Raw genomic sequence first — 22,962 nt, 5'->3', positions numbered from 1 at the left:
AATCTAGCAATAGCTTTCATTTGCAAATACTAAGAAAAAAAGAGCTAGGGTTCGCAAATCAAATGGCAGTGTTTAAGAGTATTTCCTATGTCACATTACTCTTAAAATGACATTTCGTTTTTACTTTGTGGAGCCTTTGTGCAGTTCTCATACCTTAAAAATTCAGTTCTATGGCCAGATTCTCTTTTTCTCAGGTAATACAAACCATGGAAGAAGGTCCCACGTTTTAATAAATTTAAGGCTGCAAGCACTTTCCAAAGAGCCGATTTCAAATGCTCCTCTTATGCATTCCAGTCCTCTCAGACTTGATAAATTCCTTTCACTTTTCAGTAGATTATCTAAGAAGTCAATGACTTGACACCAAAGATAATGATAAAGCTTTCGGCTCCATTCATTTTTCAAACAGAGTCTCTCAGTCAAGGCTGATAAAGTGTATCACGTTCCCCTTGGACCATGCTAGCATCTCCCCACCCACATAGACCGAAAAACAAAGGTCCTTCTTAACCTGCAAACTGGCTGTTTGAGCTGACAGAAGGAAAACAGTGAATGAAGTCCAACAGCGCATAAACAAACGCAGAGAAATGCCTGAAACAGCTCAGAGACCAGGCAAGTTCCCATTTTGTTTCGATGCAGAAATTTGACACTTTTGTCTATCTAACAGGTCCACAGAGAAGTTCCACATCATGCCGTTGGTGCTACCACCGCGTTCACATCATCTGGAATGGCGGGGCGGCCAAAAAAACACCCCTTTTCACCAAAACAGATTTTCTGTGCCACGGCTTCAAAATGATTTACCTTTGTGAATGTTTGACCTATTTTTCCAGCACCGAAACGGTACATTTAGCACAAACAGATGGCGGGAGAGACAGCAGCACTTGTGCTCGACGCTGCATTCCAGACAACGCAGACGGGCCTGATCAGACTAAACTAGTCGAGTGGGTAATCCATTCAGAGGGCAGCCTCACCAGGCCAACGGTAACGCTTACATTAACGACTTGATCGTGTTACACGCGATACAAGGACACAATTTTCCTTTTTCTCTACAGGAGGTAGCACTGCATAGAAGTGTAACACAACCCACAAAAAAAAAAACAAATATATATGAATGTTCCCTTTAAACACCAAGATCTGAATGATAGATTACGGCACTGACCTTTCCCTGTCTGGGACCGGCCAAGCCAGGGGGCACAGCATGTTGGCACAGAGAGGGAACGATAGCAAACATACCACAGCAATAGGGGGCCAACTGGAAGGGTAGAGCATGAGGAGGGGGTCAGGAAGTGTGCAGGAGCAGGGACGGGCTACGTACCTCTTGAAGGCCTCTGTGGGGTTCCTCTCACACTCCCCAGGCAGCAAGGCGCTCTGGGCGGCCGGCTCTCGCACCTTCTCCTCGTATCCCGGAAGCAGCCCGCTGCAGGAGATCTGGCCCACCAGGGTCCGCACGAAGCCGCCGGCGCACAGCGTGCCCACGTCGTCTGCCCGGCAGAAGTGGAATGCCAGGCCCTGGCGGTGCAGGCCGCGGTGCATGCCCTGCGGCGAGCTGGGCCACAGCAGCTCCGTGCACAGCGCCGTCTTGCCGCTGCCGGGACCTCCCACCAGGAGCACCCCCCACGCCAAACCCTTCCCCGAGGAGGAGCCGGCGGGGCCCGTCCCGGTCGCCTGCTTGTTCGGGGTGCCGCTCACGCCACACAGGCTGTTCGTCTTCTCCTGCAGACAGTGCTGCAGCTTGTGGAAAACCCATTCCCTGCAGTAGAACCGCTTCCCCTGCAGCAAACTGGTTTGTGCCATCGTGAAAACACGCCGCGCCCGCAAGTCCTCATGCGCTTCCCCGCATCGTCTGTGGTGCGGACGCAGGCAGCCCGGCGTTCACTTCAGCCACGCAGCACGATCGCCGGGGTCTCTCCCACACGTGGACATTTGACGGAGGATGCCGGCCGTCACTGCGAGTTGGCCGTCTCTTTTTATCCCTTTATGCCAGCGTGCAGTTACCACTCTCCGCAGGTGAAAGAGGAGAAAACACCGAAAGGCATCTCTGAGTGAGTGTTTACGGCTTTCTCGATCCCATAACCATCTCTTGGCGCGCAGCCCAACTGCATCGAACCCGGAGCCACTCCAGAAAAGCGGCAGCTTCACTGCAGCATCGTTTCTCGCTGGTGAACTCACTGGAGACCCTTCAGTGAAATATTAGCCAAGAGTATCACAGTTATCCCTGAAAGTTGGCCTTTTCTCTCCGTGGAAGTGTCAAAGCTGACCACGAGCCATTAAAAGTAGGCATTGTCTTCATCATCAGACGGACACAGGGACAAGATTAACAAGATGCTCCGGTACCAAAGACCCGAACTTATAGACGCTTGTCCCACAGACTGCTTTCATCCGTCATGCTCCAGGTTCATGAACGGCAGGACTTGTGAGGAGAGAAATCCAATTCACTGCAAAAATACATATCGCAGATAATTAAAAATCGCAGATAAGTTACACGGGAGGGAAATGAGGCACTCGATTGTTTTGCCCCTACAGCCTGCCGAGCCCCCTCGCAGCTCCCATCTGACACCCGGTTCCGTCTGCATTATACCCGGAGAAATTCACCCATTAAATCGCCCGATTGCTCAGCCAATGCAACACATGCGGCCCCGGCGATTTGCTGGCGGCGCTTCGCCTCTTTATTTCATGTGGCTTTAAGGTCGCAAATAATTCGCATCTGTCCTGCACGGAAAAAGGCTGAAAACCCCAAAACACACACAGGTCCTACGCCTACGGCTTTTCCAAGAGTCCCCCCATAATGCATTATAACTATACTGCATTAAATAAAAACAGTCAAAAAATACCTAGAAGCCCAAAGCAATAGATTAGTGTCTAAGGATCATGAATACATCGCTAGGGAATCGTGTCTCTCCCAAACGTGCCATTTCTGCTGATCTTCTTGTCACCCCGGTGCTCCCCTTCAATATGTATTGTTAATCGGTGTAGCACTATAAACTACTGATGCTGCGGAAGGGAAAGGAATAAAAAGATTGGAATTCAAATGCAATCTAATTTTTAAAAATCACGGGCACCTACGTAAAATCGTAATAAAAACAGACAACATAACTGCACATGCAGCTACGGTTTATAATCCCAAATTAAAAATTAAAAACGGGATATTCTAAAAGACAAAAAACCTCACCCATATATTTATCACCTTTGATTTCACAGTTTGAAATATATTTGCAATGAACCTACCTTTTTATTTTCTCTCTATCGTTTTAATAATAGCACTCGTGATATGCCAAACCTTTGTTCGTTTTTACTTTTTTGGATCAAATATTTACGGCTGCTCACCTCGGCTGCGGTTGATTTCTTTTTTCCCCTTTTCGTATACGCCGATTAAACCGTGGAGTGATCAGCACCTTCCTTTCGGTAATCTGCAACGCTGTCTTCAGCTCCAAACGTTATCGGTCGTTTTTTTTTATTGAATGTTAGTTTACTTAACCCCGTAGTTTCCAATCCAGCCTCTTTTTTCCTCCTCTTTCAGTTTATCCGCTCGCGTCTTCCCCCCTTCTCTTTCTTTAGGCTGGAGCTCCTCCTGCCATCCCACATTGTGCTGGACTGGATTGCTTTCTCCTCCTCCAAACATTCAAAGCGGCTCGCCTGCATTACAGGGAACACATGCACCGACAGCACGTGCACGGAGCGCGCACGCAGGAGAGACGCGTGCCCGCGCCCTAATGGGAGTTGTAGTCTCTGCGCTCGGGGCTTTTCCTGAAAGCGTCGTGAACTGGGACGTTTGGTGCCTGAAGTGGAGACCAAATCTGATTCCAGATTTAAAATGGTATCGCTGGGAAAACGTTTTATGTGATGAACTACTGTATTAACCATGCACAATGAAAATAAACTACCCTAATATTTATATTTATTAAGGAAAAAATTATACACTCTCGATATATAGAGAGATATAGTCTAGCATGTATTCATATACGTCCCTGGCATCATATCTTGTGCTGTCTGCAATAGGCTCCAGGCCCTGTACTGGATGGATGGATGGATGGATGGATGGATGGATGATGTGCATCCTATCCAGGCTACGCCCTGCCTCACACCCTGCGATACTGACTTCGGCATTTCCACGATGCTGTGCTGCATAAATGGTTGGAAGATGGACGGATGAATCACATCTTTATTATGAAAACACACACCGTTTACCTTAGAGACACATCTTACAATAGCTTTCCTAACGTAAAAACGGTTCACACAAGCCTCGTGGTTTCCTTGTGGACATGCTGCAGGCTTCAGATAATTATGGGTAACAACATTAATATCCCAAAGCACTTTGCGTTGGACCAGAAGATAAGTCACGGGTTGCATTACCAGCAATGAAAGATTCATAACTATAAACTAAATACTTTTTTTTTTACATTACTGGAAAATCAAATATAGTTGCATCCAGATTTTGGTTACTGTTGTGTTCTGTAATACAGAAAAGGCTGCACTGGGTTGGGTCACAACAATTTGACAAGGAAATTGGAATAGGTTAACCCCATAAATATAAAACCCAATGCTCATAACTGATCATTTTTTTGGACAGGGACTTTTTCTCTGCTTTGCTGGTTTAAGTGTATCAGTCTATTCTTGTGTTTTGGCAAATAATAAAAGTCAGTTTATTCCTTACTTGCTATGATGGTAGAGGGTATAAACTCACTGAATCGACCAATAATCAGGTTAGGCTTACATCAGTTTTAAAGCATACAAATTTACTTTATTATGATATTACAAAATACTAAATATACTAAAATTGTAACAGAAAATGGCAGGATTTCGCACCTAAATGTCAGTCATGCAAGACCTTCCGGTTAAAGGGGGCAGAATTACAGTAGTTATGAATTACACAACATTGCTCTGGCATTTCAGTCCTCTTTAATTGATAATATTCCAATGATGCAAATCTGCATCTGGCACAGCGCAATCAGTGGCAAGTTTTTTAGGCACGCATAGCTACTGTTTGCCACTTTTGCCTTCAGAACTGCTTCAAGGGTGGACGAGTTGTGTGTTTAGAGCAGCCCTTGGGTACGCCACTCTGGAACTGAGCTGTTCTTTTTGTACTTCCTGTCAGCTTTAATGAGTCTGGCCGTTCTCCTCTCACCTCTCTCATTAGCAAGGTGTTTGCAGCCACAGAATTGCTCCCGACTGGATTTTTGTAATCACACAATTTTCTGCAAATTGTAAACACTGTTCCCAATGAAAGTCCTATAAGGGCGACTGTTTCTGAGATGCTGGAACCACCATGTCTGACACCAACAATCACGCCAGGTCCAGGTCTTATATCAGGACACTTCAGGCCATTCTACAGCAGAACCGGACAATCAGTTAACCTCCTGGCTCTCTATGCATTCTCCAAATTTCTAGGTACAGCCACGATTCACTCTTCGCAAGTGTACCTAATAAAGTGGCCACTGCATGTGCGTACTCTGTTTTATTACATTTTACAAGTTATTTAAAGCTCCCTGTATTTATTTATAGTAAAACTATATTGTGTGTGTTTTTACAGACTCTTATTTCAGCTTTGAGTAATCCCGCTCTGTTTTTTAACAGGTCCAGATGAAACAGAGCCAGCAGAGTTAGGCTTAGAGGCCTTTGAGCCCAGCTACTGCCTGTAAGTTTTAAACAAACAGTATTTGCAGATAAGTGAAACACGGCGGATGCGAACACATGCCACAGCTGACAGCTGGCTAGATCTCTGAATGATGGAAAACTCCGTGGTCTTGGATAGATTGGCAGGTTGAATATGACAGATCATTAATCTGCATGCTGCATGTATGTCTTTTTATTATAGAGACAGGTGTGATGTTGTAAAATATCTGTGTATATACAGGGATCAGGCAGCATATATATTACAGTGCATGGCCAGCAAAACTGTAGGATGCATTCTGGAAATTATTTTAGATGAAGCCTTTTCTATTGACTTTTGGCATGATATATCATTCATAATAGCCTGCTGTTAAAAAAGGCATTAATGCTGTGTGACAGGATTTGCTATACTGCTGGCATTGTTAAGACATGGTGAATCTTTTCCTTAACTTACAGTTTGCCAAGATGAGCCAGTTCAAAAACTCTTAAACATGAATGGCTTGTGTGTTTTGCTTTCTTGAGCTATTTAAACATATTTATGATTTGCCGCTGATGTAACGAAACGCAGGCCTGCTCAGATAAGCCGGCAGAAGTTATCGGTTCATTATGATGACTAATTTATATTGTCTACATACAAACGGCCTTGGCTCCAATCAGACAGCCTTCAGGAGGGTCTCCCACACACACCCAACAAATAAGATGAGTTCGTAGGTGCATTTACAATTCCTGAAGCCCCCCTGTTTGTGAAATTGGCGGGCAGCCTTGTTAGCGTGTCTGCCGGGCACGAGTAAAGAACCCATTCCGCTGTGGAGGCAGCAAAGTTTAGCTGCACAGAAAGGCCACCGTGGGAATCAGATCAGCTAATCTGGATAATATCTGTAATTTCCTTGCAGCTTTCTAAATACAAGCTGGGTTTCAGCCATAATAAAATGGATTCAGGGCTTATAACCAAGCCTGACAATTGTTTTTTCATTTTTCCATTTGTGAACGTGTACCACAATCACAAGCCTAATTCACTATTTTTACTCTAGGAAATAATAAAACATTTACATCAATACATAATATGTCATATGCATGATAATGAAGAACGTGATGTTACATTATACAGAACATTGATGTCATTTGATGTCTATATGATTATAAAAATCTTGTGATTGTAGTTAAATGAATTGTGTATTTATGTTGCTTTTCAGCCATCCGTGAACATAAAAACTTCATAGAATGAATTTTACGATTGATCAAAAATGATCTAGATAATAATATTAAGTACTGATGAGGTCCAGTCTATAACCAGAACCTTGCTGCAGCAAATTTGAATGTAAACAGCTTTTGAATGATGTAATTGGTAACCAGCAAACTTGGCAGCAATCTGGCCAGAGAGCACATTACAATTACAATTACAATTACAGGGCTGAGGCCCTCAATGGCACCAATCTCATTCCTTCATAAATGCTGATCATGACTGGAATTCAGTGGGCAGTGGACCTGCAGGCTTTTCCGGCACATTCTGTAGGCTTCCATTGTGACTGCCATGTCTGCTGACAGATAATGGCATTTTTTCAGTGAATATAAAACAAATAACAATAACAAAACTACATTCTCCATAAAGGTGAGACGTTTCAATGTCTCATACAATTATAAACACATTAAGTCTGTCAGTGTATATGCCAGTGTAACATGTAACATTATCAATGTTTTTTTTTTTCCCACAAAATCTGGATTAGATTTAACTTTTAAATTTGTAGATGGTTGTGCCATGCAGGTGTTGATAATTCGATGGCTTGCAGTCACTGTCTATGGGCACCCACACGACTAACCCTTCTTTTGTGATCGGTTCATGAAAAAAATTCTCTTTAGAATTAGGAAAAACCCACTACTACAAACACCCTTGGACAGAAAACATGGAACGAATACAATTTAAAAAAAAACAAGCACTTGTGTAACTAAATACCCTAAAACAACGTGTGATGCTGGAAATACAATGAATGAGTCTGTTATGCTTTCACAATAGCAGAAAACATTTGCTTAGTGCATTTCCCAGTTCCAATCGTGGGCTGTAAGTACACAGAAAAGGATATTCTATGCTGATTCAGGGGCTGGGAGAGTTTGGGAGATCAAAACATAGTCCTGCCAAAACATTCCCCTAGATTCTTCTTGCCACACTTAAAATCGCTGGATTCATTTTTTTTAATCCAGATTAAGTGACACTGAAACATGTTATGCAGTTAACGTGTTAAAGACATGATGCAGCATGAGACTCTGTGATACTGTTCCCATTTGTCCGAATGAAGATGACAGCATGCTGAAGAACCCTTCATGTGATTGTGATTGATATTGTGAACACAGACACATTAAAGTCAAATAAACGTTGTAGGCCATACCTCACACACCCCTCCGGCCCAGTATCTTCCTCTGTCAGCCTGGAGGGTCCAGTAGACTGTAACGAACAGCATCTCTTTGAAACATTTATATCCCAGGAGTCTGACTTCATGGTTGGTGAGCAGATGAGAAGGCATGGGTGAGCCATTATTAGATGGAAGAGAAGGACCCCCCACTGTACAGTCTTCATTCCTTTCTTCCCTTCATTGCACCTCCTGCTTCTTGAACATTGTTTGTTCATAGTATACTCCTTGTTCATATCATACTCCTTGTTCATATCATACTGTTTGTTTAAGTCACTGTGCTGACAGACTTGCCATGTCATTTTTATGTATGGTTTGTTTAACCTTGATACTGAGAAAATGTGTTCATTATGCTGTTCAGAAGCACGTTTAAACGTGGACTTGTGGATTACATCTGGTTATGCGGATTATAGTAATACTGGAATATCCATCCATCCATCAATCCATCCATTCATCCATCGTTCAGTCTTCCTTAACTGCTTATCCAATATATTTTTTTTAAATTTGCATATTCATCTTGCATATTTTCAACTATATAACGTTCACCATATGGTCAAAAGTATTGTGACACACCTCTTAATCATTGAATTCAGGTGTTTCATTCAGACCCTTTGCCACAGATGTATGAAATCAAGCACTGAATCATGCAGTCAGGTTTACAAATATTTGTGAAATAATGGGTTGTTCTGAAGAGCTCAGTGAATTCAAGCGTGATACTGTCATAGGAGGCCACCTTTGCGATAAGTCAGTTTATGAAATTTCATCCCCGCTTGATATTCCACAGTGGAAGCGTTTAGAAACAGCAGAAACTCGGCCATGTAGTGACAGACCATGTAAAGTAACAGAGCAGGACTCTGAATGCTGAGACGCATAGTGGGTAAAAGTCAGCAATGCTGTGTTGACTCAGTGACTGCAGAGTTCCACACTTCCTCTGGCATTAACTCCAGCATAAAACCTGTGTGCTGGGAGCTTCATGGACTGGGCTTCCATGGCCGAGCAACTGGATGCAAGCCAGACATCACCAAGCGCAGTGCCAAAGTGTCGGATGGAGTGGAGTAAAGCACGCTGCCACTGGACTCTGGAGCTGTGGAAATGTGCTCTGTGGAGTGACAAATCACGCTTCTATGTCTGACAGTCTGATAGAGGAGTCTGGGTTTGGCGAATGCCAGGAGAACGTTACCTGCCTGACTGCATTGTGCCAACTGTAAAGTTTGGTGGAGGAGGGATAATGGTTTGGGGTTGTTTTTCAGGGGGTTGGCTAGATGTCTTAGTTCTAATGAAGGGAACACTTCACGTTTTAGCATACCAAGACATTTTGACAATTCTATGCTTCCAACTTTCGGACCAGTTTGGGGAAGGTTCTTTTCTGTTCCAGCATGACTGTGCCCCAGTGCACAAAGCAAGGTCCATAAAGACATGGTTGGCTAAGTTTGGTGTGGAAGAACTTGACCGGCCCGCACAGAGCCCTGACCTCAACCCCATCAAACACCTTTGCGATGAACTAGAACGGAGATTGTGAGCCAGACTTTCACGCCTAATATCAGTGCCTGACCGCACAAATGCTCTTCTGGATGAATGGGAAAGGTTCCCACAGACACACCCAAAATCTTGGGGAAAGCCTCCCCAGCAGAGCGGCAACTGTAAATGCTGCAAAGGGGGGGGGAGGGGTGCAACTCTATATCCATGCCTATGGATTTAGAATGGGATGTCATTAAAGTTGCCGTAGGTGTAAAGGCCAATTGTCCCAATACATCTGTCAATATCTTGTATATATTCAATGGACATAAATATGGACTATTGCCAAATTGTATACGATATTTTATAAACAGCTCAAGGATCAGAGTCCAGTAAACCTCTGAGACAACCTTAAGTCTCAATACCTTAACACGTCATAATTTTTAACAACTAAACATCAATATTAATAGATTAAAGGTATTAAGTGCCACAGATCAAACTGCTATGGTAAACTGGGTCACAGAGCTGGATAGTACAAATGGTAAAACAATGTGGGCTTGAATAATTGATTAGGAAGTTGCTAGAACAGAAAAACTCGCAGTGGGAACTGCGGCTGAGATAGATGTGGTGGATTTCTCATGGATGTTCCTTTGTGCCACATGAGGAGGGGGGGTTGTTTAAAAATAACCACTTGCTCCTGGTTTAGGACTTGCATAACCACTGCTTCCTGTAGAAAATGAGAAGACGAGCAGAAGTGGAACAGTGCCAGTCTTATTTTTATTACTGGGGAACCGTACGGAGAGTCTATGGATTTTCCCATTCATGAGCATTGTTACATTGAGTGCAAGGTTAACAATCTTAAACAATACATATAAATTAAGATTTCTTGTGCCCTCCTGAGAGAAAGGAGACTGAAGTCACCATCCTAACAAGCTATCACTCTTGTTTTCCATATGCCTTAGCCATTCCAGTCGGTGGAAGAATGCAATCAATAGTAATTAACACACAGGATACTAAGCATTACACAGGTAGGGTCTGTAATGGCTCTAAGGACTGCAGGTGTGTGTGCAAAGGGCCCATCCCATAGTTGTCCTCATTCTTGCTTGAGAAAACAGCTATGTGGCCTCCAGCCAACCTCCCCACCCCCTCATCACTCGACCACTATGTGGGGGGGGGATGCACACTGCCTGCACACTTTGTGCATATGTGGGTCATTAACCTTTTCTTCAGAGGTCACAGGCTGCCTTTGAAGTCTCTCTCATGCGCACACTGTGAAAATGCAAAACTGAAAATACTGTGAAAAATTAGGTTACCGTTTATAGTGTTTGTATTTGAACATTCTGTCATAGAGAGGGCAAGGAGGTTAGACTACTGGAAAGCAGCACTGTGCAGATCATTAATGTTGGTATTAAAAGGCGTAAATAGGTAATCTGCTGCAGGCTACGTTAGGCTGTTATTTCATTCCCACCGAAAGCAGCTGCTGACTTAGTGTGTTTGTGATGTTTGTCAGGGTGAATGACTTTATTATTTATGGAGTTACGGTCATGCACATTCTCCAGCTAACCTGTAGGCTGTAAACTCTCACTTAAGGTTGTGTAGGTCATGAGGATAAAGTGCACTCGGCAGACCAACAATATAATGTGTTTTCCAGAGACCAGACACTTTGGTGCTTAAGACACATTACAGCTGAAAACTGTTATTTGATTAAGGCACACGAATAATCGGGTGACCAGATAATCCATGTTAGCGAGTAACTCTGAGATACTTCAGGTTTTATAAATCACTTTAAAACTGAAAGGCTCCTGTGCTTGGCTAATTGTTTCAGTTCTTCTTGTGCTTTTACTGGTGTGTTTCCTTGATTGACAGACTCATTCAGCTGTTTCACATCAACATTAGTGACAAATGCACGATTATAGGAGATCAGAGGCCAATCAGCACACAGCAAGAACTCAGTGCTTAAGTGAAATCCATGTCCTTTTAATTAGAATGGTAGTTTACAAATCTGTCCTACCTAGCGCAAAGTGTTCTCCTTGACATGGATTATCTGGTCACCCTAACTAATAAGCTGGACCAATATGTACCATTCACAACAGACATAACTAACAATTATCTTTCTAATCTTGAGCTTCAACATCAGTTTATCAGCTAGGAACCCACTTTGTGTCTCACAACAATGTTCATCCCCTGCAGTGATTTTTCGCTTTTCTGAGGATTCACTAAATCCCCAAGCAGTTCCCAATAGATTCTTCAATGCCGAGTCCACGAGCAAGTTGTACTTCTTGTCTGCAGTAAAGATATACAAGGAAGGCTCTGCTCAATTCATTAGCATGGCAGCTCAGAACGGCATTACAAACGGACACACACAAGGTTTAGTGATGCAGGGGGGGGAGGCGGTACTAATATTCACACCGTGTTTCTACTTTGAATACTCCAGCCTCTTACACAGATGGTGATAGTTTCTGTAACCCAAAACACGACCAAGACCATCACCAGTTCCGGATTCCACACTCAAGTCACATTTTTAGGCCTAATTTACACAAACTACCGCCAGCCATGGAGCTGAAAAGCACATATGCTGGTTATCAAACTTTCACTCTGATATGCAAAATGTTGACGGTGTGTGAAATGATTTTGACCCCAGCCTTTTCTTAAAATGACACGGGGGGGGGGAACTATTCCTCATCCCTCCCCCACAGAATTATTTATCCAAGCCCACATCTACCATCCATCAGGTGCCACAAACTGTAAGATGATGAAGAACGACGTCCATTCAAACAGTAATCAGAGGTCCTTCCTCTCGATGTAGCGCAGATTAATCAGACTCTTTACCATCATGTGATTGTCAGAGGGAATCAGAACGACAGCGGGAAGCGGCATTACGGAAACGGCACTGTCATGTTCAAGCGACGCTGCTGATGTTCCAGGTATGGGGAAAGGATCTTACCTGCCCGTCACTCAGCACTGCGTGTTCTCTACTGTCTGCTCAAGTGTCACGAAATGCGCCGACATCGTCTCCCTTTGATTAAACCACCTGTCACGATTCTGCACATCCCTGTACTGCCCGTCACTCATGCCATGAAGAAATCCGGTCGATGTGACACACGTCGCACTGAAAATAATTGCATGAAAGACAGAAAACTCGTCCTGTTCATAATCTCAACAACTGCACAGACCACACTTATCTACAATACTTTAAATACTGTTCCCCTTGAGACACAAACCTTGGACTTTGGCCTTACTAGTTTTAGGGGTTCTGTTGATTCTAGAACCAAATCCTATATTGGTTTTCCTCCCATTGGTAATTAAAGACAAAGGTTTAGGATGGAGGCCTGTAAGTCCATGGGGAAATCATGAGCTTACATCAGTGACAACCAGCTCCTGTAAATAGTTTATGATAATTTAAAAAACATGTATAAACAAGCAATTTCCCATGAGACCATGCAATTTCCCCTGGGTTCATAAGGCCAAACAATCACAGCATTCTTTCCAGGCCGTCACTTCGAACCCTGATCCAAGGGGGGCATGCAATTTAAAAGTTTGTAGCTGTAGTTCTGTTGCTGAATTCTGTTTATGGTACCGTTGCAGACCTTCACAGAAATTCCCCAAAAATCTCTTTGAAGTGATAACCACACATGCTGTCGTCTTTTTTTTTATATACGTGCTCCTTAATTTTGGTTCTCATTTGGAATTTTGAATAGGAATCATCATTACACTATGCAGTTCAATCTGTGTATAAGCAAAACATTTTTTTTTTGTTTTCTTCTTTTGAAACTATGAGTAATTTCTTGGATATAATGAAAACTCAATGTTTAAAGTATTCTAAAATCAATATTTGCAGTAAAGGCAGGAATTCTGAAGAATGAACCCAAAGGACTTGCTCATTCCAGATAAATGGTTTTTCAATTTTCCAGACCTTAACGAGGCCAAAGCAGTATTGATTTCCCATACATAAAAACCACAAATTATCAGCAAATATATCAGCATGCTGACAGTTGTAGATACTTAAAGAAGTTATATGTTTTTTTAACAGTACTAATGCCCGTGTGATTCAGATACCTTCCCATCAGTTGAACAGCATATGAATTACTTCAGGTCGGAGACTTGTAATATTCAGAATATCTGTAACTGCTGTTAGAGGCATATATGCAATTCCTGCATGTTTTGTTGAAGTGTTCATGGTACAATAACCGTATTATCCGCGTACAGTGCGTACAGCTCCGTTCTGCAAGGGTTGCAGTGCCGCTCTTGTTTTTGTCTGTTGCCTTGTTTGTCTTCCAGCAAGAATGGATGGCATTCTCTCTGAAGTGCTCCATGAGTAAAAAAAAAAAGCTCTCTTTATGCTCTAGCGGCCATGCCGAGGACCACGCATGACTGATGGTGGGGAGGATGTGTGGGGGGTGGGGTGGGGTGTGGGGGGGGGTTTGTTGCATCTTTAATAAATCAGCCGCAATCTGCTGGGATGCAGAGGCTGGGATCCAATCTGGCAGTGGCTCCAGTAGTGGGGGGGGGGGGGATCACATTGTGGTATCATTCGTGGGGAGACGTTGCGACACCGAAGTCGTCTGAACATAGGAGGGTCACACTGCGGATGGAGACGCGGCGGTGGGCAGTGCGCAGATACTTCTGCTTAACAAACCACACAACTGTAAGGCAGAGAGTTGGGCCTCAGCTGTCTGTCCAACAGCTGGGGGGGGGGGGGGGGTGAAGCAAGGCGAGAAATGGCGGATTCTTGGCGTGCGGCTCCTTCAGCCAGGAGGTGGATTCTGCTGGAAACAGCTGGTCTGGGCTGACATGGACACTGATGCGGTCCTCAGCTACTTCTTCAGATGTAGGCAGAATCCACAACAGCACATCACATTTCCCTGGCAGCAGGCCTGAAGCTCATTTTTACCGTGGTAGGATACGCTTCACTGGGACAAGGTCTAATTCAGAGGATTACCAACCAGGCAGAACTCAGTAAATAGGGAGAGGAAGGGCATATTTCACTGCACAGCCTGTGCACAACTAATCTGTTAATATAATTTATCAGAGAAAACATATCTTCTCTCCTTTCCAAACTACAACACAAAATATGCTTTTTACATAAAATGTTCTACGGTTAACATTCAGCATAATCACTTGGCAACCATACAAATAAACATGCTCATTATAGGTTAATTAACTTTTAGTCCAAGAATAATATCTGTTGAAAGTGTTTGTAATGCGATATTTGTCTCACTTATGTCGCTTTGGACAAAAGCCTCTGCTAAATGTATACAAATGTAAATTCCAAGTGCCATCAGATGAATTATTCATTTTGAAAATCTAAAATCATTAAAGGGAGAGCTAACCGCTAAAGACTTGAAATGAAACTCCGATACACTGTATAAAAGACATACACAACTTGGCACAAAGGTTGAATGCAACATATCATAGTGAACGGTAGTCGATAGATTATGGTTTACAGGTACTGTTGCTGGAGACAGTAAAATTGATGATGGTGTAACTGTGGGTTTCACTATGTGGATGTGTGTTCCAAAACATAAAGAAAGGATCCGCTCTTTATTGTACGGTATTATTACATTAAAGGAAGTAATGATAGCTAACCACAAGAACGGATTAAAAATGCTAAGCTCAGTAGCCGTGCATGCTGACTGCAAAAGGCAGAGGAAATTTCCAAGGATTGCTCATATACTCACTGGCCGATGTACTACTCTCTTTAAGCAACAGGCCAACGGCCGGCCTCGCCCTTTGTTGAAACATTTGTACTCACTGCAAATCAGAGGCGAAATCACACCGATGGATTCGTTGTGACTGATGGAATATTTCGTTGCGTTTTGGGGTAATTCAGTCCTCACCACCAGCTGTCCTCCCCCCCCCCTCCACCCCTGATAAGCATCTGCCTCTGCTCTGCTCGCGTGACAGGCAACGAGAGTGCGCACGGGGGAGCACGACCCTGAGAATCGAGGAGGAGGGCAGTTTCAGGTGGGGGGTGGTTGGGGACATGCGTGCGGCCCACTGCCACAGGAGCAGGACGGATGAAGTGACGACAGATGAGCCAAAAGCAGCCTTTTCTGGTGTCTGCTTATACCTGCCATCTTCCTAACTGCATGCACTGGTACAAACCAATGCTATTCATGTTTAAATCCTATATACTACAAATGCAGTGATATATAATACAACACTGCATGCTCCCTGAATGCAACACCCGGTTACTATTTGCCTGGAAGACAATCACACTCTTCGTACTGTCTAGTTCTGCTCTGTCTGGGATGCCGGTTATTAATAATTTACTGGCTGTTGAGGCACGATGTCTTCCACACATATTTATAAGAGACTTCGGAAGAGTAGGTAAGAATGAACGCTGTATGCTACCAAACCGCCATATGAGGGCTTTACGTCAGGACTGCTGTCAGCTGGAGAGCGAGCAGTGCTACAGATCCATGGGCCCGGGATGGAAGGGGGTGGGGGGGGGAGTGCGGCGGTATCTTCCCCGGGGCGTCCAGATGAAAGGTTCGGCTCATGGCTCCCCGCTGGCTCAACAAACACGGGCTGTAAATGTCCCCCGGCCGTCAGGAAGATGAACCGCCTTCGCGTAAACACTGCTGTCTGTCGGCAGGGCACTGGAAGAGAGCAAGGGATGGGATGACGGGATCACCTATTCCACACGGAGCGGAAGATATTCCGAGATGGCGGTGTGTGCGTGTGAAGCAGGAAGCGGCAGAGTATAGGTGCTAAGCAACAGATCACCTTATACAGCAGGCGCTATACTGAAGTGCAGGGTACTTCACTGGTGCAGTGACAATGAGGTATTTATATAGTACATAGTATAGTAACCAGTATGTATACTGTATAGCTGGCTATAAAGTAATGCGCAGGGATACCCGGGCTGAAAGCCAGGGGCCACTGCTTAGAAGGGGCCTCAATGAACCTTTTTTAACAAAATTTTAACTCCTCCAGTATAGGCCTGTCTGACCACGTTAATGAGCTTCAGCCTGAGTAACATACTGCATATACTGTAGTACACATTAATAATTGGCGAACAGCACGCACGTAGCAGCATTTAAAGATGCCGTGCCTATGCATAGGGACCCTACGGGACATACTGGAACTCTTTTTCAACAGTAGCTAGGCCCAACACGACACTATAGCATAGGTTATTATTGTCATCTGAACTGAATAGCTACTCAGAATCATCTGTTAAAAATAATACGAACAATAGCTTTTTCCTAAGAGCAGTAACATTACTTAATAGTCTATAGTGCAAAGTTGACCTTGTTTACACACGGAATCGATAAATAGATAGATGTTCACCATGCATTTATATTAATATATTTGATAGTTATTAACATATCCTGAAAAAACTCAAATTTCGCTGGGTGCACCCCCATGATATTCTGCCCCCCCCCCGTTTATAAGTCTTGTACTCTGTGTCCACGCTGACGGCGAGTCACTTTGACTTCATTACAGCAACATGTGCACCAATTTGTTCTGAGCTGTAGTTATATAATCTCAATTAGCGGACTTCAAAGACGCTTCTTTCCTCCTTTCGTCAGGCACACATCATCAAAGTTGGTTCTGGTATCGAGCGGACCATCCAGACGCCTTCATTACTTACAGGAGGCTATTTTTCCATGCCCCCCCTCCCCCAGTCCCCCTCCCGCCTGCTGTTATTGACTTAGAGGCCAGTAGTTGTCTAACACCTGGCACATTTGAATGGCTTACAGACGCAAGCAGTCAGGTAGCTGTCCTGGATATTCAGCTGAATGTGCTGGCTGATGAACCATGAGACAGGCCTGCTTATAGGGGGGATAACACCTGTGTGATACTGGCTAACAGGTGCAGGGTGTCGGGGGTGTGGGGGTGAATCAGAAATTAGTAGGGGACCACTTCCTTCCATCCTCAACTCATCCCCTTGGCTCCACTTGGCCTAGATTGGTTCAACAATCTTTAGCTTCTCCTAGGGAAAGCAGAGCCCCATTAGCTGACTTTATAAGGGCAAGTCTAGGAGTTTTTTTTAAGATGAGGGGCCTAAAAGGGGCCATAATTCATACAGACAGGACCAACGTTATCATGAGCCAATGATATGTTTTGAATTGGTAAGTGACAGGTGACGGACACTCTAGGGGCCAATAAGCTTTCAGTTGGGGCCAGTGCTCCTGTGACCCCGCCCCTGTTTACATTCTCATGTTACTAAAGAAGAGTCATTCTTTATGTTTGACTTCTGGGTCCTTGCCATTGCAGAAATAGAACAGGTGAAGCATGGGGTCACTATAATATTTTTTGACAGCACAAATGGATTTTAAATACCAAAGATCTAGACCTATAAGAGTCACGTCACAACATTGCCTGCTGCTAGTGCTGATTTTTTCATTAAAGAAACTCATTAGGCTGCTTAGAATTTCTCTGTTAATGGGAGATGCACGGATGAAGATGTTCTGGGTTTTTTTCAAGTTGTTTATAGGAGAGACCAGAATAGTTCCGCTTCTATCTGAAGCTACTGTGGGTGACAAAATTACGTGCTTTTCTATTCCACGGTGGAAAGTTCTTGGGTAATTAAAAAGGTTACCTGAAAGGCACAAAATAATGAATTTCTCCTTCACACCTTTTCTTGAATAAACAAGGCACTTCCTGTGCTTGAAGTCAAAAGCTGAAAATTCAGCATTTAATTTGGTTAAGTCGGGAATACACAGGCAGGAACTCCTGTGTAATGGAAACAGGTTTGGCTGGTCTCCCTTGTTCTATTTCCTTGTGTCAGGATTGGATGTAAATGCTTTTGAAGAAAAGCCAGATTTAGGACAGACCATCCTGGGTTTTACAGCGCCCCCTGTAGAGTGAACAAATAGTGCACTCTGGCAAAGAGTGGGTATTCTGCCTCATAGAGCAGAGCCAAGTGAAATATTGTTCTGATTTTTATCAATGGTATTTTCCACAGTGCACATGGTCTGTCTACCTGTAGGACCATGGCTCAGTTATTCATATTTATCCATGGAAATATGGATAAACTCTTCATCCTTGGAACACTAAACCTTTAACTCTGCTAGTCTGGTACAAGTTTAATGCATCAGCAGTGAGCACCACAGGAAGCACATTGTAAATCAGAATTACATAGATTTCCATATTTAGCATTTTAAAAAGTGACATTGCTTCAAATTAACAGTACAGGAATCTGTAGTTTCCAAATATAATTATGACGACTGAGATGATATTTCTTTTCAGAGCTGTTAAGAAAACTTAAAGGGATATTAAAGATTCATTAAGGAAATGCAGTAATACTTCACAGCTCTTTCAAATGTAACAAATTAAAACATTATATTACATTCAAACCAAAAATAAATGCTGTGGCAAGAGTTGGTAAAAAAAAAAACATTTTACAACAGTAATTCTCCTCTTGTAACAAAATAGGATGTTGAATATTGGGATTTTAAATTTACCTTAATGGGGATTCCAGGAACCTGTGAGACTGACTCTATGCGCAGTGTCAAGCCGCTATAAAACAGGCTGAATGTAGTGTGTATATTTATTACTCACGATTCCCCTTTACGGAATAGTGAATGTTCCTGCAAGCACAACCAGAACTGCAAGTGAACGGTGGGACATTGAATGAAAGTGCGTGTGCCTGATTCAGCTGTCAGGATTATTTTTTTTATTTTCCGAAAATAAAACGACAGAGCAGCAAAAATGGAAAGTAGGTAGAGGATCACAGCGGATGGAGCCGTTCCAAATGTATCAACGTCAAAAGCAAACATATTACAAACCCTAGATCACAGATCTTGGCAAAACCATCTTTAATGATGGACAAGCTGGAAATACATTAAAAAATTGTGGTGTTTATGTAAAATATCTGTCATGGTCGAAAAAATAAACTCATTGTTTTCAGTCGGATAGAGAAAAAAATGAATCTTTCCAGAAAGACCTTAATAGAAAATTCCTGACCACTAAAATCTGGAACCTCATCTGGCATCCCAGTCTTTGGAGCCCTGACAGCTTGTACTGGTAAACACAGGAAGCCATGCAAGCCAATGGATCCTAACTCCAGTTCTATTTAAACGTTGTAAAAGCACAGTCTGTATTTGTGTAGCACGTGTCCCATTGGCTGTGGGGTGCCAGTACAATGCTAACGAGACAGCATGATGCAAAAATTTGTTTGCTTTTACCATCCACTTGCTAAACCATTCCTACAACTATTACTGAGAGGTGTATGTAGGTGAGCAATAACAATTATCTGAAGGGAAAAATGATGTCATAGGCTTCCTCTACACTTAATTACAGGTCAAATTTTCACATAAAGCAGATTTTGAGCTGAGTATTCATTTCTCTTTTTCTGGCTCCCTGGATGAGAAAGTTGGGGTTATAAAATAACTTTTTTAAACTAAAAAAAAAGAAATAACGAAATGTCTGACTAATGGATCCACCCATCTATCTTCAAACCTCTTACCAGGGACAGGGTCAGGGAGGGCACCGGGAACGTATCCCAGGAGGCACAGGGGCACGAGGCAGGGGTACACCGTGAATAAGATATGAGATTCTCTGTTTTATGAGCACGATAGGGCCCATTGATTATTCAGTGGCCAGGACTGAGAAGCTGCCGAAGTCAGCCTGCTGTAGAGTCACCTCTGTTTTTGGCGCCGAGGCGTAAACGCAGCCTGAATGAAAAACGGCTGGCCGGCCACACAACCGCCCCGCTCTGCGTCCACAAAGTTATGAATGATTAAACACGCAGGAAACCTGCAGACCTACATCTCTGTCCACGGTAATGAAGTATGAAACAGGGAGGTGGCGCCGTGCCGTCGGACCGTACGCGATTATGAACATAATGGGCGGCTCTCTGTGAAAGACCCCCAGTGCTGCCTGTAACTCCCTGAAAATCCTCATCCGAACGTCGTAGGGTGGCGATAACATTCCGGGTAGCCGAAGCATGACACGTCAACGTCAAACAACAAGAAAGAGATTAGATCAGCCAGAAGATGAAGCCCAGAGACTCCGGGAACGACGCATGTGCGTTGTATCCTCGAATAGCCCCTGTGTGATAGCAGCCAAGCAGTTTACAATTGAAGCAGATGCGAGGTTTATTACAAACACGTGTCGTGGCTCTGGACAAAACATTCTTTATGAGCTCGCAGTGAAAATGTTAGTGGCTAAAAAAGCAAAGGTCGTGATGGGCTGACACTGCGTTAAAGCACATCTATGTCTGAATGGATTTCGACATCTTGGTTTGAAAAATGCTTCCGATGGGGTAGAGAATGTGGACATTCTGTGTGGTAGCTGAGAAAACGGCGGCTATTGGCTTTTCCAAGCCATTCAGCTTCCTGATAAAGGTCTCAAATTCAGGAAGTCATTCTGTCTATTTCACATGACTGGTTGCTTTCCATTGTACTTGCATCCATCCTTCACTATAATTGCTTCTCTTGTTCAGGGTTGTGAGGGGTTTGGAGCCTATCCCAGAGGCTGCAGGGAACAATCTGGGACAGGGTGCCAACCCATCAGAGGGCACCCCGTTCACACCTACGGGCAATTTGGTACCCTCAGCATATTTTTGGACTGTGGAGTGGGGGGGTAGAACTGAAGTACCCAGAGGAAACCCCACAATGACATGGGGAGAATGTGCAAACTCCACTCACAGAGCCATGGCAGAGACTCGAACCTGGGTCCCAGAGGACCCCACTGTGCTTCCAAACAAACAATAAGTGGTTAGCTGAGAATGAGTGGAAGTGGCATGGTGGCTCATTGCAAATTACTGTTCCTCACACCTCCGGGGCTGGGAGCTGAAATCTAGCTTCCTCACTGTATGTAAAGAGGCCTTGTTCTCCACTTGTTATGTGGGTTGGCTCTGGGTACTCCCGCTTTCTCTAGAAGCCCAAAGACAAGCATTTAGGCTAATTGGCATCCTTAGATTGCCCATAATGTCTGTGTGTGTCCTGCGATGGAAAAGCACCACACAGAGGGTGCTCCCCAGCCTCATGCTGCCTGGGTTAGGGTCCAAGCCCCCCACCGCCCTAACCAGGGTAATCAAGCCAAATCACTTTATTTCTACAGGACATTTAAAAACACTAAACTGACCAAAGTTATGAATAAACACAAATTAACATAAAAGCATAAAGCAAATTAAAATAACATATCCAAAAAAATAACATACAAGACACAGAAAACATTTAAAACCATGCTAATGAACACCAAATGGATGCGAGTGAAAATGAGCTTTCAGTCTAGTCTTAAAACACTCTTAACAAGAAGACCTAACGTGCAGTGGAAGGCTTTTAGGAGGGTAATACGTATTACATAAGTAAGGCTTTCTTTAGCCAGAGCTGTGACTGAACCTAAATGTCCTCGCACTATCTAGTGGCTGTACATTGATTGATTCTCATTTACATTAAGCATTAAAAAGTACTTACACAGAGTGACACTGTGACATGTGCCAGGACTCTGGGGAAATTACTCTGTTGGTTCTATGCTAGCACCGTGGAGGTCAGTACCACTGAGCTCTAGGGTAATTGGCCAACAGACAAATTTTTCATCCAGGGTGTCCCTCTGCCTCTGGCACTGACTCCACACTGCCTCAGACAAGCCCTGCACTCACAGCAGTGCCGCACTGGATAACGGCTCTGGAAGATGGATGAATATATTTGTCAGAGGAGGATGGATTCATTTAAAGGGGGGCAGCAGAGCTGCCAGGAACAAACAATGTAAAATCTTTTTTACAAGGAAAAAGAAAGTTTCTAAAGCTGAACAAAGTGTCAATAGATTTTTTTATAAAATCTATCGTTTCTTAATTGATGCTTTTTTCCCCAAAGTTGCTTAACTTTTTTTCTTGAATAATTCAGGCTAAATATCGATGATTCAGCCCCCCCCCCCCCCCCCAAACAATTTGCCACAATTTACTCACTATTAGGCCTTTTACCATCATGCTGTCTAGTGGTCTTACAGCTCGCGATCAATAGAAAAGAAATACAAGCCTTTTAAAAAGCAGGATAAGATCAGAACGGCTGGATAGAGCAAACTGCTGTTCAGTGCATGCAAACCAACAATATCTGGGCAGTCAGTGGGTGTGCATCACCTCCAGGGGCGGGTCCCAGCTGTCAGGATCGGTCCCTGCCCTGTCCTGTCCGTTGTTTCCCTGTTTGGCCAGCAGATGTCACTGGCCAGCCCGTTACTAATGTTTGAGTCCATTCTGATTATTGATTGCCCACACCTGTTTGTTGTTACTTGTAGTTCCCAATGTTTGGTTCATTGTCAATGGCCCTGTTCCTTGTCTAAGTCTCGTTGTCAGGATTGGTGCCTGTCTGGCCCTGTTACATGTGGTATTTCCCTGTTTGGCTAGCAGTTCTTGCTGGCCATACCATTTGGTGTTTCCCTGGTCCCTGGGCTGCCATGTAAGTCTATGGGTTGAGCATGCAGCTTAGAGACAGACATCCCTCCATTATGCGTTCAAAGCTGGCCTTTGGTCAGCCTCATGTTTATTTAATACTTTAGTTTTATTTTATCCCCTAGTGTCTGGTATTGTTAATTTATGTCTTTGTTTTGTATC

General features: G+C 43.7%; 1 protein-coding gene across 2 annotated transcripts in view; it reads right to left on the bottom strand.

The window, feature by feature from the left end:
* Window positions 1–3,669, bottom strand: part of ankrd50 (ankyrin repeat domain 50) — a 28,649-nt gene extending 24,980 nt beyond the window's left edge. Inside the window, exons 1-2 of one of the 2 annotated variants that reach the window (XM_023795895.2) lie at window positions 3,220–3,669; window positions 1,310–2,429 (exon numbers count right to left, since the gene is read on the bottom strand). In XM_023795895.2, coding sequence (XP_023651663.1) covers window positions 1,310–1,788 — 479 coding nt within the window. In that variant the 5' untranslated portion in view covers window positions 1,789–2,429; window positions 3,220–3,669. The remainder of the gene's footprint in view (window positions 1–1,309; window positions 2,430–3,219) is intronic. The other variant, XM_023795894.2, reaches the window with a different exon arrangement.
* Between the last annotated feature and the right edge of the window lie 19,293 nt (window positions 3,670–22,962).

The sequence above is a fragment of the Paramormyrops kingsleyae genome, chromosome 12 (assembly GCF_048594095.1).
Source record: "Paramormyrops kingsleyae isolate MSU_618 chromosome 12, PKINGS_0.4, whole genome shotgun sequence".
Classification (NCBI taxonomy): domain Eukaryota; kingdom Metazoa; phylum Chordata; class Actinopteri; order Osteoglossiformes; family Mormyridae; genus Paramormyrops; species Paramormyrops kingsleyae.
The sequence above is the reverse complement of the archived record's forward strand: the minus strand, read 5'-3'. Positions and strand labels throughout refer to the sequence as shown.